This window comes from Neoarius graeffei, chromosome 17, assembly GCF_027579695.1.
Source record: "Neoarius graeffei isolate fNeoGra1 chromosome 17, fNeoGra1.pri, whole genome shotgun sequence".
Taxonomy (NCBI): domain Eukaryota; kingdom Metazoa; phylum Chordata; class Actinopteri; order Siluriformes; family Ariidae; genus Neoarius; species Neoarius graeffei.
The window spans coordinates 69,010,220-69,027,025 of NC_083585.1; the positions used below are offsets into that span (position 1 = coordinate 69,010,220).

At 45.3% G+C, this 16,806-nt stretch overlaps 1 protein-coding gene across 3 annotated transcripts in view; it reads right to left on the reverse strand.

Moving 5' to 3' along the window:
• The window catches only part of LOC132864476 (NLR family CARD domain-containing protein 3-like), a 34,039-nt gene that overhangs the window by 16,493 nt on the left and 740 nt on the right, over positions 1 to 16,806 (reverse strand). The window contains exons 2-5 of one of the 3 annotated variants that reach the window (XM_060897893.1): positions 11,124 to 11,224; positions 10,553 to 10,669; positions 3,911 to 3,965; positions 3,488 to 3,680 (exon numbers count right to left, since the gene is read on the reverse strand). In XM_060897893.1, the coding sequence (XP_060753876.1) occupies positions 3,488 to 3,680; positions 3,911 to 3,965; positions 10,553 to 10,669; positions 11,124 to 11,176 (418 nt within the window). In that variant the 5' untranslated portion in view covers positions 11,177 to 11,224. Of the gene's footprint in view, positions 1 to 3,487; positions 3,681 to 3,910; positions 3,966 to 9,443; positions 9,488 to 10,552; positions 10,670 to 11,123; positions 11,225 to 16,806 lie in introns of those variants that run through there. The other 2 variants (XM_060897894.1, XM_060897895.1) reach the window with 2 other exon arrangements.

Sequence of the window (16,806 nt, forward strand, 5' to 3'; positions counted from 1 at the left end):
TTCCGATCACAAATGACTCCCGAAATCCTTCTCCAACTGCTCCACCCTGCCTGCACTCTCTTTCTCACCTCACTATCGCAGCCCCCATTTTCCTGCACAGTTGACCCCAGGTACTTGAATTCACCAACTTTCTTTACGTCTACTCCTTGCGTCTTCACTACACTCTCATCCCCATTCTCACTGATGCACATGTATTCTGTTTTGCTCCTGCTCACCTTCATTCCTCTTCGTTCCAATGCATCCCTCCATCTCTCCAAACCCAACTCAACCTCCTTTCTACTTTCACCACATATCACAATATCATCCACAAACATCATGTTCCATGGTGACTCTTGCCTCACTTCGTCCATCAAGCTGTCCATCACTATGGCAAACAAGAAAGGACTCAAAGCAGATCCTTGATGGAGTCCCACCTTCACCTTGAACCATTCAGTCGTTCCAACTGCACACCTCACTGCTGTTTCACTGTTCTCATCCATGTCTTGCACCACTCTAATATACTTCTCATTCACTCCACTCTTTCTCATACAATACCATAACTCATCTCTCGGCACTCTATCGTATGCCTTCTCCAGGTCTACAACACACAATGTAGCTTTCTCTGGCCTTCTCTGTACTTCTCCATTAACATTCTTAAAGCAAAAATTGCATCCGATGTGCTCTTCCTTGGCATAAACCCGTACTGCTGTTCACAGATTGCTACCTCTCTTCTCAATCTCGCCTCCAATACCCTTTCCCATAGCTTCATGGTGTGGCTCATGAATTTTATCCCTCTGTAATTACTGCAGCTCTGTACATCTCTTATTTTTGTATATTGGGATGAGCACACTCTCCATTCATTTGGCATTTTCTCATTCTCTAGGATCTTATTAAACAATCTCGTTAGGACAGGGGTGAAAGTAACTTTTATTTCTTGCCAGTACTATTATTTTGAGTCATAGTGTGCGCACAGCGCGTGTCGAAAAATACACCTAATTATTTATTATTGTCTACTTATCAAGCATTCACTAGGACTTCTTATCACTTAGTAGTACTAGTGTAGGACTTTTTTAATCACACTGTCACTCTTTCATCCACCTGTATCAGTTTTTGATTATAAATAAATTGCAAACATCATTTCAACAAGACAATCGTTTTAATAAATTTATTTTAGCTGAACAGTTGAAAACTAACTTTTCATTTTGGACATTGGACACAGAACAGTGTAACAGAACAGAAAAGTGAAAGTTTTTAGGTAAAAGTTGTCCTCTCTTCCTTATCTTATCAAATATATCGTTGTGGTTTTCTGTTGGTGTTTTTTGGATTCTTTGTATTTTCCCATGGGTGTGTCGGAACGTTTGAGAAAGTGCGTGCGTTCTACAGTAAGTGCGTGTGTTCTCAGTGTGCGTGCCATGCATTGGTAGCCTAGTTACCCTGCTCGCGCCAACCAGACAGTAATCTAGAATCTTTGCCCCAACTTCCACTCGATTTACGAATTTTGATCAAAGTAATTTTTAAATATCCTATCATGAAACATTAACATATTTCTTTATATGCCTTTTTATTTGGGAGACTTTGCAACTAACGTCTGTCTGCTAAAACACTTTGATTACCAGCTGCGCACGTTATAGCACAACATCTGGTTCAGCCGTACACGCGCTGTAGCTCGCTCGTTGTTTGTCCAGCGAAACACTGCACACATAATAGAATATTGAAACATCAACATGTTTCTGTATATGTTGTTTTTATTTGGGAGACTTTGCAACAAACGTCTGTCTACTAAAACACTTTGGATACCAGCTGCGCAAGATGGTTAAGCAGTGGGCTACGCGCACTATCTCGCACGTTGTCTGTCGAGTGAAACACGGAAGGAACTCACTTCAGACATAATTCAGAGACAGGTCAGAACGAGTTATATGCAATGTATATTGAGGAAAACGTTGCTTTTGGTAAATTGACGTTAGCAGGTGTGTAGTTATGCTGAAAGTGCATTTTTTTTTTCAGAAACAGTATATTTTTCTTTCCAGTACGGCCAAATCTTTTAGTGGTACACCGGACCGGCCAGGACTGGCTTACTTTCACCCCTGCGTTAGGAACTCCACAGCCGTCTCACCCAAACATCTCCAAGCCTCAATCGGGATACCATCTTGTCCGACTGCTTTCCCAGTCTTCATTCTTTTCATGTCTGCCCTCACCTAATCCTTACTAACCAACTCTGCTTCCTGATTTGCTGTCTCCAACAAATCTGACCTTTTCTCTCTTGGATTCTCCTCATTTAATAAATCCTCAAAGTACTCTTTCCACCTTCTTAATACACTCTCTTTGTTTGTCAGCACATTTCCATCTTTCATCACTCTTACCTGCTGTACATCCCTCGCTTCCCTGTTTCTCTGCCTAGCTAGTCTGTACAGGTCTTTCTCTCCTTCTTTGGTCTCCAGTCTTTCGTACAATTCTTGGAATGCATCTGCTTTTGCCTTCGCTACCGCTCTTTTTGCCTTCTGTCTCATCTCTCTGTATAACTGCCTGCTTTCCTCGTCTCTCTAATTGTCCCAATTCTTCTCTGCTAGCCTCTTCTCTTTTATAATTTCCTGCACTTTTGTTCCACCACCATGTCTCCTTGTCTTCCTTCCTCCTTCCCGATGACCACCCTAGCACCTTCCTTGCTGCCTCTCTTACTAGTACAACAGTAGTATTCCAATCTTCCGGCAGACTTCCATGACCACTCAATGCTCGTCTCATTTCTTCCCTAAACTCCTTCTGATGTTCAACCTCTTTTAGTTTCCACCACTTAATCTTCGGCTCCATTATTTCACGCTTCCTCTTTTTCACTTTCAAGATCATCCTGCACATGACCACTCGATGTTGTCTAGCTACACTCTCCCCTGCCATCACTTTACAGTCTCCAATCTCCTTCAGGTTAACATTTCTGCAGAGTATGTAGTCCACCTGTGTAGATCTTCCTGCACTCTTAAACGTCACCCTGTGCTGCTCTTTCTTCTCGAAGTATGTATTGACTATTGCCAAATACATCCTCTTTGAAAAATCAACCACCCTTATCATACCTGCTAACTCTCTCGCTCTGCCAGTCAATGTTCCCACATTCAGTGTTCCTACCCTCAATTCTAAGCTCCTTCCCTTCCATCTTTCACGCTTTCTCCTAACATGCCTCCTCCCTCTCTTTCTCCTTCTCCGTTTTGACGCAACAGTAGCACACTTTCCACCAGCACCCTGTTGACCAACAGTACCAGAGGCGGTCGTTGTTAACCCGGGCCCCAACCAATCCAGTATGGTATTTCTCTTTTCAATCTGCATGTTAGATTTGGCACAGTTTTACGCCGGATGCCCTTCCTGACACAACCCTCTCCAATTTATCCGGGCTTGGGACCGTCACCAAGAGTACGCTTATGCACCCCCAGTGGCTGGATTAGCTTGATAAATTTAATATGATGTATTTAAATATGAACCAAACTGAAGTAGATAAAATAAAGTCATGACTCAGAGCTCTTACTGTTCTTCAGTGTGTGAGCGAGATCTGTGTGGTTCATGTTCTTCAGGAAGTGGAGTGTGAGCTTCAGCACTCCCTCTCTGACCTCCTCATCCTCCACCTCCCTCTCAGAGCATGCTGGGGAATCTGGACTCAGGAGCTCCTTAAACCTCTTCAGCTCCGTCTTTATCACACTGATGACTTTGTGTTCCAGCTCCTGGTTAGAAACACATAGGAACAGCTCTAAATATTAATGTTTCACAGCAAGAGAGGATTTTATTTTAGGAAAAGAAGAAAAGTCTCTTTCTATTCCCACAGTCATAACTGAAACTCTGTCTGATTACCCATAATGCTGCTGCACATCACTAAATCTGTCAATTATCATGATTGAAAATAAAAAAACTGCAACCTCCTCACACACATGTTACACACATTAAAGAGACACACCTTGAATATGGACTCCAGCTGATTGCTGCTGATGTTTGATTTCTTCTTTTGTGGTCTGTGAATAAACAAAACACATCCTGTAATATTGACTATATGTACCTGTAGGTACAGCACATCTCCCCAACTACGTTTCCCATAATTCCCTCAGTTCCTTCCCCAGACAATATCCACCTCATCTCATCTCTCACTGCGCTGCAGTTGGGTAGTGTACTACTGTCAGTGTTGTGCATGAACACGCTCAAAAGAACGCGTTCACTGAACACGCTCGTTTTTCCATGAACTTTGAACTGAACGCAACAACTTTGTAATGAAAGAACTTGAACGTGAATTCGTTCAAATTATGCGACATGAACGACAAACATGAAGATGAACGAAACCTGATGAATCAAGTGGCACGTCTACTTGCAAGATATTTTACGTTCTACTACTTCACTGTCAGTCTGATGTTGTTGTCACTCACTGCCCTGAGGTGCCGCGTGTGTGCAATGCATCATGGATAACGCAGTGTGAAGCCGGAGATAGTGGATGGCTCTATGATTTGGCTCCATACTACGTTACCCATGATGCAGCAGAGCAAAGTAGGCGTAACCCAGCGTTCCCTAGCTACAGGCAGCAGACAGCGCGCACACCACAGCCGGCGCACACTCACAGCAACATGGCCAGTGAAAGTTCAAGTAGCGGCACGGAGAACACAGATGAGTACAATGCCAAATAATTTTAGAAATTTGATTGTTGTGTGCATACACAGATGTGTACTGAAGAATGAGGCTATCTGAAGTTTTCCTGTTTTGTATTTTGAGAAATAAAAAGCCCTTGAGCATGCATCCCTCTGTCTGATCAATATGGTTGATATGGTCAATGCTGTTGATATGGATCTTAAAATAGCACTCCTTCAGTGTATATACATATTGGCAGTCATCTTTTTAGAAACACACATTTATGAGGAAGTCTAGTTGTCGTTTATTAGAAGTTACTGTTAGTTGAAACTGAAAGCATTTGTTTGAAGTCACGTGTAACGTTTTGGTAGCAGTGGTTGAGTCAGTGAAGAAATCAAAATATTTTGTCCTTTTTTCCATATATAGTATGTACAATAACTTCCATTTTGTGTGATAGAATATAATATCTATAATATGTGAGTAGTTTTGAGCTAGAATGTAGCATATGATTTTAGTCTTTATTTTCATATCCCACCTAAAAGTAAAATGAACTGAACTTTGAACTAGTTCAGAATTAAAACTGAACTATGAACGTGAACAGTTCACTTTTAACATGTTTGAACTGAACTTGAACTAGTTCAAAAAAAGTGTGAACTTGCACAACACTGACTACTGTAGATTGTGAAGCAAACTCGCCTATAAATTGGGTGGTCTGAGCAAGTTTCATTCTCTCTCTGCCCAACCTCCTGACAAGTCTCCGTCCTCCCAAAACCAGACACGCCTCACTCTCTCTGACTGACGCTCTCTCTGACCAATTCATCGTCGGTATTAAAAAGAGACACTATGGCCTGCTGGCGGAAGCGAAGAAACAAAGGGACGAACGCGTTGTTGTATGAGCCACTGGCCACTGTTAAAAAAGTACCTCAGTCACATTGTTTTGCTTTCGTTGTGTTTGAAACTGGCTACCATTATCACTACACCGTAATAACACAAATTAGGAAGATTAGAGGTGAGTGGTTCCCTCCACATCTTCAGCCAAAGAACGTTCAACCAAGGACCATCTGGATCAATGAGATCCCACCCGGGAAGGACTTTTGCAACATAGCAGAGCTGCATTAAACTGAACTGAAGCTGTGTGCCGCTCTTTTCAGAAGAATACACCGAAACAGAGGATCACTGACAGACTCTTTCATGCTGCCACATCAGAGTGGTCCCAAGTAAGGCTGGCATTTGGGCAACGTTGGTCTTCGCTTGATTAGTTTATGTTAAAAGTGCTATTTAACTGTAAGTTTGTTTCAAGTGTGCGCAATAATCACATAGGTTTGGTTTGATCATATGTTATTGTATTTCTCAGTTTTACTTTGGTAGATAGATTTTGCATGCCCTATCTCCATTTCTCTGTAACACTTTTTTACCACGCACTTTTATACACACCTCAACATTCAGACTTCAGCAAACTAAGGGCTGGTTAGCTCGGTTGGTTAGACTGTGGTGCTGATAACACCAAGATACTGGGTTTGATCTCTGTATGGGCCAATGATCATTTATGTGCCTTTGTTAAAATCCTTTGTCCAGTCAGTCACTCATACCCTTTTTCCACCAAATCAGTTCCAGGGCTGGTTCGGGGCCAGTGCTGGTGCTGGTTCTCAACTTGTTCAACTTGCGAGCCAGCTGAGAACCAGTTTGCTTTTCCATAGCTCGCGGTGCTAAGGGAAGTCACGTCCTTACGTCGCTGTATACATCAGTTACGTCACTACGTTTGCATAAACCTTGGCGTGAATATCGAAGCAAAAACAACATGGAAGAAGCAGCAGTGGCAACAACAACAACAATAATAATGGATGACTTCGCGTTTGTACAGCTGCTGCTTTTCATCGCTTAAAAATGGCGATCTTTCGCGGTCTTGTTATTGTTGTTGGTCTTAACTCCCCTCCCCCCCCCCTGCTGACGTAAGCGGTTCTTTCCTCTGGCCCAGCAGAGAGTTGGTGCTAGCCTGGAACCGGTTTTTCTGGCCCCAGAGCCAGTTCTTCGTCAGTGGAAACAGAAAACCCGGTTCCAAACTAAGCACTGGCCCCGAACCAGCCCTGGAACTGATTTGGTGGAAAAGGGGCAACAGAGCACCTATGGTCCCCTCCCCCACGTTTTTCGCGTGCTTCACTCAAACACTCTTGTCTCCTCCTTCCTGCAAACACACACACACACACACACACACACACACACACACACAACGTTACTACCTCATATCACCATTTTGTGCCTTGTTGTTAGTATTACTGAATGTACCTGATCAGTATTATCTGCACTTGATTTAATTTTAATAAATTAAATATTTACAATAAACTGTGCTTAGCTTCATCTGTTTTGCTGCAGTATTAATTGAATCCATCCTCTGCCATCAAATAATTCACATTGCCTTCACTGATCTAGTGTATCACTAGAGTAATTAATTCATTAACTTAATAATTAATAGAAATATTGATTAGTAAAATGAATGAACTGATATTTTATGAGACTGATTGTATTAGACTGATTTAATAACTCAATTGGACTGACACAATTCTGGTGCCCCGTGTGAGGCTTGGCATTGTTGGCACCTACATAATTTTGGTGCCCTGTGTGAGGATTGGCATTGTTGGCTTCTGCAATATTGTTCCAACAACAGACAAAGTTTAGTTTAATGAGCAGTTCCAGGACTTTTCCAGGTAAGTCACTGATCTTGTCACACTGTCAAGGCATATACATCCAGGTGTGCTTGAACCAATTACACTCCTATAATATTAACGGCCGTTAGATACTAATTATCTAACCCTTTTAATAGTTAAGAGAGAGCATTCCAAACCGCATTGCTAGTTTCCTGCCTTGAAGATTAGGCAAGATGAGCCGCAGCACCCCACACGCCTCAGAGAAGGAGAACAATGCTCAAAACCCAGAAGAGTCCACTTCCCCTGTTTGATTTTGTTGCAGACCTAATTAAAATTTCTGCTTCCACTAAGGCAGAATTTAAAAGCCTAAATCGAAAGCAAGCAAGAATATGATACAATATGTGAGAAACCTCAAACATGGAGCAATCACCATCCAAGAGGTGGTAGGTAGACTTTTCCTGCTCCACGACCAGGAAACCCACCTGGGAAATGAAGCTCTTCGCCAAGAGAACTCAGGTATTAGCGCTAGCCGCAACAGACTAGACGAAGCTAACTTTAGTCTGTGGAACAAACTTAAGTTAGTAAATTAATCCCTAAATGAGTGTGCCAGCAGGCTCGAAATAGCAGAGAGAACTGTTAAAGAGAACGCCGATGTCCAGGCCTTCCAACAAAGCCACGAGAACCATTCTAGGGTGCAGGCAATGCTTAAAACACCCCCCAGGGAGACACAGGCTAGAGTAGAGTAGAGTAGAGTAGAGTGTGCACACTTGAAACAACCTTTGGTTTCAGTAGCACTTTTCACATAAACTAATCAAGCTCAGACCACCATCCCAGCCCTGAGACCAAAGGGGGGATGTAGGTACAGCACATCTCCGCAACTACATTTCCCATAATTTCCTCACTTCCTACCCCAGACAATATCCGCCTCATCTCATCTTTCACTGCACCACTACATCCCCCCTTTGGTCTCAGGGCTGGGATGAACTCATAGTCCTTGAGAGCAACACAGTCCATGTAGTCCATATATCCTTAATCCTTCACAGTCTTTTGGGTCCTGGTAAACAACAATTGAAGTCACAGGCATTTGGGCAGACATAAGGCTATAGGCATTTGGGCGAATCATAATTCTATATTTTATCTATTTATTTTTGTCTCAGGGCTGGGATGCTCAGACCACCCAATTTATAGGCGCGCTTGTGTCACGATTTACAATAGTACACTACCCAATTGTGGTGCAGTGAAAGATGAGCTGAGGCAGATATTGTCCGGGGTAGGAAGTGAGGAAATTATGGGAAATGTAGTTGCGGAGATGTGCTGTACCTACATCCCCCCTTTGGTCTCAGGGCTGGGATGAAGTCATAGTCCTTGAGAGCAACACAGTCCATGCAGTCCACATATCTACCATGCAGTCCACATATCTACCATATCAACACAAAGGGACAAACATGCATTGTTGTATGAGCCACTGGCCACTATAAAAGTACTTCAGTCGCATTGTTTCACTTTTGTTGTGTTTGAAACCGGCTACAGCTACCATTATTACTACACTGTAATAATGCAATTTAGGTAGATTAGAGGTGAGTGGTTCCCTCCATGTCCTCAGCCGATGAACGTTTGACCGAGGACCTTCTGGGTCAACGAGCTCCCACCCAGGAAGAACTTTTGCAACATAGCAGAGCTGCATTAAACTGAATTAAAGCTGTGCTCTGCTCTTTTCAGAAGAATACACCGAAACGGAGGATCACTGAAGAACTCCTTCATGCTGTCACGTGAGTGTGGTCCCAAGTAAGGCTGGCATTTGGGCAACGTTAGTCTTAGCTTGATTAGTTTATGTGAAAAGTGCTACTGAAACCAAAGGTTGTTTCAAGTGTGCACACAATAATCACATAGCTTTGGTTTGATCATATGTTATTGTATTTCTCAGTTTTACTCTGGTAGATAGATTTGCATGCCCTATCTTTCTTTACTTCTTTCTCTCTAACACTTTCTTACCACACACCATTATACACATCTCAACATTCAGACTTCAGTAAACTAAGGGCTGGTTAGAGTGTGGTGCTGATAACGCCAAGATAGCGGGTTCGGTCCCCATATGGGCCAATGACCATTTATGCACCTTTGTTAAAATCCTTTGTCTAATCAGTCACACAGAGTGCCTATGGTCCCCTCCCCCACCTTTTTTGCACACTTCACTCAAACACTCTTGTCTCCTTCTTGCAAACACAATGTTACTACCTCATATCACCATTTTGTGCCATCCCACCCATCCATTATCTGTAGCTGCTTATCCTGTACAGGGTCGCAGGCAAGCTGGAGCCTATCCCAGCTGATTATTGGCAAGAGGCAGGGTACACCCTGGACAAGTCACCAGGTCATCGCAGCAGGGCTGAAACATAGAGACAAACAACCATTCACACTTATGGTCAATTTAGAGCCACCAATTAACCTAATCTACAAGTCTTTGGACTGTGGGGGAAACCAGAGCACCCAGACACAGGGAGAACATGCAAATTCCACACAGAAAGGCCCTCGTCGGCCGCTGGGCTCGAACCCAGGACCTTCTTGCTGTGAGACGACAATGCTTAGAACTACACCACCGTGCCACCCCATTTTGTGCCTTGATTGTTAAATTGCTACTAGTATTATTGAATGTACCTGATCGGTATTATCCTCACTTGATTTTGTTATTTTAATGAATTAAATATTTACAAGAAACTGTGTCTTGTCTGTTTTGCTGCAGCATTACTTGAATCCATCCTCTGACATCAAAGAATTCACACTGCCTTCACTGATCTAGCATATCATTCATTAAATAATTAATAGAAATATTGATTAGTAAAATTAATGAACTGATATTTTATGAGGCTGATTGTATGAGACTGATTTATAACGCAATTGTGCCGATATAATTTTGGTGCCCCGTGTGAGGAATGGTATTGTTGACACTTACATACCACAGCTGTCCAACACACACTAATAAATACAGAGACAGATATTTAACACTGTCCTCTGAACACAATACACTGAGTTCAGGATTTCCTCACTGATACTATCATACTGAGAAACACGTGTTTGAGTGAATGAATGAATAAAATCATGATGTAGTCATTAATGTCCCAGGTGTAAATGTTCTCGTGTCACACCACAGACCCTCCAGCTCAGGGACTGCAGGCTGAACTGAACTCTTACAGCAGTTTTCCTCACTGCCAGTCCGAGAGCTGCAGCACTGCACAGTTTAGGGTTTTACTGCTTCAACACCTGATAAAGCTCATGAAGGGCTTCACAGTGAGACGAGTGAGTTTGATCAGGTGGAACAGTGCCGTAAAACACCTCACTGTACTGACCTCACATCACCACACCCGTCTCTGTTTCTGAAGTGCACTGGCACTCCCATTGACCAGTCACTCTTCATGGACACACAGCTGGGTTGTGGTGAGTCAGATCTCTTTCTCTTCATCATTCTAGAATTACAACAAAAACATCAGCAATAATTAATACTCTGCTCTCTCAGCTCTGTTAAACAATGTGTTCATCATTAAACACCAACAATTCCATCTTTTTCACTCAGCTCCAGTCTGCACATGTATTCAAACAGGAGACTCACCTCATACCTCAGGAACTACTCTGACATCAGGAGTCCCAACCTCACCTAACTCAGCTGGGTCTTAAAGCCTGTAGAGTTCACTGACTCAAAGCTCTGCTGCTCTTCTGCTCCACATGACAGCCCTTTTTACCCTTCTCTCAGTGAATGATTTCTCTAAACTGTTCTCAGATCAGATCAGTGATATATTCACTGCTATGAAACACCTTAAACCAAAGGTTAGTTCCTTTGTGAACTAGTGAGTGTTTAGAGATACAGATCTGTCCCCATGAGACGGTGTGGATTTATTGCTGGTGAATGTAAAAGTAACTCACCTCTCGCCTTTCTTTAAGTCCTGTTTTCCACACACACTCCTGTTGGAGGTCATGTCTCCTTCTCCAGATTACAGCAGGACACACGTGTGTTCAACCAAACCCTGTAACAGCACATAATTCACTTACAGGAAATAGTCACAGGATCTGTCATGATCTGCCCCGGACTTCCACTCCGGAGATTTACTATCTCCCAGTTCAGCGCAATCCGGATCCCAGACGGGACTTCCATCTTGCTGGCATTCACTTCCTGGTCTGCTCAGCTGTGTATAAATAGGCCGTTCTCAGAAGGGGACTTTGCCAGAATTTCTTGTCTGTTTCTCACGTGGTCTCTGTGCCATTTTTTGCTTCCTGGATTTTTGCTCTCTGTTTTGCTTAGTCTTAGCCGCAGTTTTTTGCACTCACATTTTGTCAGTTTTTCATGTTTTTTGCACTACGTTTTTTGTCTCCAGTTTTTGTCAGAACTATTTTTCATGTTCACATATTAGCACTTTGTCTACCTCGTTGTTGTCTGGATTATTTTTGCTATTTTTGTTCGTTGATTCTTTTTGAACTTTAATTAAATCATTTTTTATTCATTGGATTTTCTGGTGTGTGTTCTGCTATTGGATCCTAACTCACCACATCTCGCCACCCTTAACAGTACGTTCTGGCCAACGTGGATCCAGCGGAACTTAACCATCTGAGACCGGCTATGCAGCAGCAAGGAGCCCTCCTCGGGACCCACCAACAGGAACTCGGGCAGATCACTCAGAACCTGGCCACCCTGACCGACTCACTCAACCTCCTCATCACGCAACTCCAGCACTCCCAAGCCATGCCTACCCCTGCCCAGCCATTTCTTTCTTCACCTCCCGCCACCGACGCTCTTCACGAACCAAGACTCATTTTGCCTCAGGCCTACAGTGGAGAACCAGGTACCTGCAGATCTTTTTTGTCACAGTGTTCGCTGATCTTGGAGCTTCAACCTCTGGCTTTCCCCACAGAATGCTCCTGGGTAGCCTATACCATCACGATCTTCACCGGCAAGGCCAGGGAATAGGGGATGGCGGTCTGGGATGCCGACGTGCCCTGTTGTTCCAGTTTCAAGGAATTCTCTGAGGAAATGAGGCGAAAATTCAACCGCTCTCTGTCCGGCCAGGAGGCGGCAAGAGAGCTCATGGAGCTGCGGCAGGGGTCCCGATCTACCTCGGATTATGCCATTGAATTCTGGATGTTGGCAGCATCATGCGGTTGGAACAAGAGTGCCCTGGTTGACGCACTCCTACATGGCTTATCCGACGCCATCAAGGATGTACTAGTCTTGCAGGAACTGCCATTGGACCTCTCCAGCCTGATGGACCTTGCCAATCATATTGTCGCACGGGTCCAACAACAGAGGAGAGAGAGGAGCCGCCACAACTTCAACCCCTCTCCACCACCCGCCTTGTCCATCGAACCCATGCAGGTAGATTCGGTACAGGTGTCAGCGGAGGAACGACTGTGCCAACGGAGCATGGGGGCTTCTTTCTACTGCGGTCAGCAGGGACACATCTGCTGAGCCTACCCGCTAAAAGGACGAGCCCACCAGTTTAGTTTAGTTTATTTAACAGGGGCAATGTACAGAACAAGTCCCATACCAGAGTTAGCTATACAGTGAATCGAGGTGCCCTGGTGGGCAATGCTCGGAATCAGTCCCCTGCCGACCGACCATTGCTCCCTGTTATCATCACTCTCAACAATCGGCATCACCATCTTCAGGCGCTTGTCAACTCAGGGGTGGGCAGGAACCTGATCTGCTCCGCCACCACCAAGGATCTCGGAATCCCATTACTCGCCCTCGAGGTCCCTCTCACTGTCCTGACACTCAATGGCACTGGCTTGACCACCATCACTCACCTCACCACCCCACTCACCCTTAGGATTTCAGGCAATCACTCTGAAACTATACAACTTCACGTCATGAACAACCCTCATGTTTCTGTTATTCTCGGATTGCCTTGGTTGATGCAGCACAACCCCCACTTAAACTGGACTGACTACACCATCTTAGGCTGGAGTCCTTTCTGCCTGGCCTCCTGCCTGAACTCTGCTCTGCCTCCCGCCAAACCACCTCAGCCCTCAGCCAGTGAGTTTCCTGACCTTTCTCATGTGCCTCCAGAATATCTGGACCTCAAGCCTGTCTTCAGTAAGACCCGAGCAGTGTCCCTTCCCCCTCATAGGCCCTATGACTGTGGTATCGACCTCCTGCCAGGGATGGCACCACCCAAGGGATGTCTCTACTCTCTTTCCCCCACCGAGAGACAAGCCATGGAGAAATACATTATTGAGTCTCTGGCAGCTGGGATCATCCGCCCTTACTCCTCCCCAGCAGGGGCAGGATTCTTCTTCGTGGAGAAGAAAGACAAGTCGCTCCACCCCTGCATTGACTACTGAGGTCTCAATGCCATCAGTCAAGAACCGCTACCCACTACCACTCATGACTACAGCCTTCAAACTACTCCAGGGAACTAAGGTATTCACTAAACTGGACTTGCGCAACGCCTATCACCTAGTTAGGATAAGGGAAGGGGACGAGTGGAAGACGGTCTTCAACACCACCACCACAGGCCACTACAAGTACCTCGTAGTCCCTTTCAGCCTGACTAATGCACCCACGGTATTCCAGGCATTGGTTAATGATGTCTTGAGGGACTTTCTTAACACCTTTGTCTTTGTTTACCTGGACGACATCTTGATTTTCTCTCGCTCCCTGGAGGAACATCAGGGTCACGTCCGGCAGGTTCTTCAATCCCTGCTGGAGAATAAGCTGTTCATTAAGGCAGAGAAGACAGAGTTCCACCAAGGCTCTGTCTTGTTCCTGGGGTTCATCATTCCACCAGCCAAGATCCAGATGGAACCCCTCAAGCTGGAGGCAGTCGCTGACCAGCTTGCTAACCCATCTTTGAGACTGTTAGGGTTTTGCTGGGAACTGAACCCGGGTCGCTGGTGTAGTGATCCAGCAAACCCCCACTAGGCCACCAGGGGAATGACTCAAGTGCAGAGGCGTGAGGCGAAAGTAGAGTATCAAAAAAAACCAGTTTATTTACACTATATACAATCCAGGGCAAAAAAACAAAAAGTATAATCCAACGCTGAGAAGACAAAGGGAAAAATAAAAAATCCAACAATTCAAAGTCCAAAAAAAAGGAAAAGGCAAAAATGCAAAACGCTCAGAAGATCCAAAAGTACAAAGTTCAAAGAAAGCAAAAAATATCAAAAACACAAGGGCACAGGCAAGGTACATGGGACAGAGGAAACTAGCACTAGACAGCATAACATAAAGACTCCATGACAAGGGAACAAACAGAAGGGTATTTATACACAAACTAATTAAGGAACAGGGCGGGGCAGGAAACAGGAAATCAAGACAAACACAAAACACAGTGGCAGCCTCTAGAGGCCAAAACAAACATGACCAGATAAACATAACAGTGGCCTCTAGAGGCCAAAACAGTCCCAGTCCTAACAGAGACGAGAGCTCCAGCGCTTCCTGGGGTTCGCCAACTTTTACAGGCGTTTCATCCGCAACTTCAGCACGGTGGCCAGACCTCTCTCAGCCCTGACCTCGACCAAGACCAAGTTCAAGTGGGGGGAGGAAGCAGAGAAAGCCTTTTCCAGTTTCAAGCACAGGTTTACCACAGCACCCATTCTCACCATACCCGATTCTACCAAGCAGTTTATCATCGAGGTCGACGCCTCCAAGTCAGGGGTTGGAGCCATCCTGTCCCAGAGGGCCAACGACAACAAGGTCCACCCATGCTCCTTCTTCTCCCACCGGCTATCCCCAGCCGAATGAAACTATGACATCCGCGACCAAGAACTACTGGCCGTAAAACTAGCCTTGGAGGAGTGGAGGCACTGGTTCAAGGGGTCTGACCTCCCGTTCCTAGTCTGGACCGACCATAAAAACCTGGAGTACCTCAAGTCTGCCAAACGTCTCAACTCTCATCAAGCCCGTTGATCTCTCTTCTTCTCCCGATTCAACTTCACGCTCTCCTACCGCCCAGGCTCCAAGAACGGCAAACCCGACACCTTGTCCAGAATGTTCTCTTCCCACCAAGAGGAGTCCAAGCCTGGTGGGAGCTGCTATTCTAGAAGTTGAGACGCTCCTGCAGAAGGCCCTGGAGCAGGACCCTGGTGAAGGTAACTCCAACGATATTCCTCGTAACCATCTGTTTGTTCCCTGTCATGTGCAAACTCAGATGCTGCAGTGGGGTCATGGTTCCAAGCTGGCTTGTCATCCGGGAGCCGCCCGAACCCTGGCTCTCATCCAGCAGTGCTTTTGGTGGCCATCCATCAAGGAGGACATCCAGGAGTTCGTGGCAGCCTGCAACACATGCTCCCAGAACAAGAGAGCCAATCGACCCCCTGCCGGCTTACTAAGACCCCTTCCTACTCTGCATCGACCTTGGTCTCACACCCAAGGTCTCACACTCTGCATCGACCCTGGACTTCATCACAGGACTCCCCAACTCAGGTGGCAATACATGCATCCTCACTGTCATTGACCATTTTTCTAAAACCATCCATTTTATTCCTCTGCTCAAGCTCCCCTCAGCTAAGGAGACCGCAGAACTACTCATCCACCATGTTTTCCGCCTACCTGGTCTGCTTACCGACATCGTTTCTGACCGGGGTCCTCAATTCACTGCACAGTTCTGGAGAGCCTTCTGCAAACTCATCGGGGCCACCTGTAGTCTCTCCTCAGGCTTCCACCAACAGACCAACGGCCAGGCAGAATGGGCTAACCAGGCTTTGGAGGTTGCACTCAGGTGCATGGCGTCCAGGGATGCCAGTTCTTGGAGCAAGTACCTACCTTGGATCGAATACACACATAACACTCTCCCTTCCTCTGCCACAGGTCTCTCTCCGTTCCAGTGCTCACTAGGGTACCAGTCACCACTGTTCCCCAGCCAGGAAGAGGAGGTTGCCGTACCATCAGCCCAGGCCTTTATACACTGCTGCAGGAGAATGTGGGCACTGGCCCAGAGAAGACTCATTTGCTCCACACTCACATCCAAGAAGCAGGCCGACAAACGTCGCTCCAAGGCACCCACCTACCAAGTGGGTCAACGAGTTATGCTCTCCACATGCCACCTACCACTTAGGGCCATCTCTCGCAAGCTGGTACCCAGGTTCCTTGGACTCTTCCTCATCAAGAAGGTAATCAACCCATGTTCTGTTAGACTGGCATTACCACTCACCATTCGATGTATTCACCCCACCTTTCATGTATCACAGCTTAAACCTCTGGTTTCCAGTCCACTCATTGGGGGGTACTGTCATGATCTGCCCCAGACTTCCACTCCAGAGATTTACTATCTCCCAGTTCAGCGCAATCTGGATCCAGGACGGGACTTCCATCTTGCTGGCATTCACTTCCTGGTCTGCTCTGCTGTGTATAAATAGGCCGTTCTCAGAAGGGGACTTTGCCAGAACGTCTTGTCTGTTTCTCACGTGGTCTCTGTGCCATTTTTTGCTTCCTGGATTTTTGCTCTCTGTTTTGCCTAGTCTTAGCCACAGTTTTTTGCACTCATGTTTTGTCAGTTTTTCATGTTTTTTGCACTACATTTTTTGTCTCCAGTTTTTGTCAGAACTATTTTTCAAATTTTTTCATATTAGCACTTTGTCTTTATTAAAGGAGTTCTGTCTAATACGGAACTAC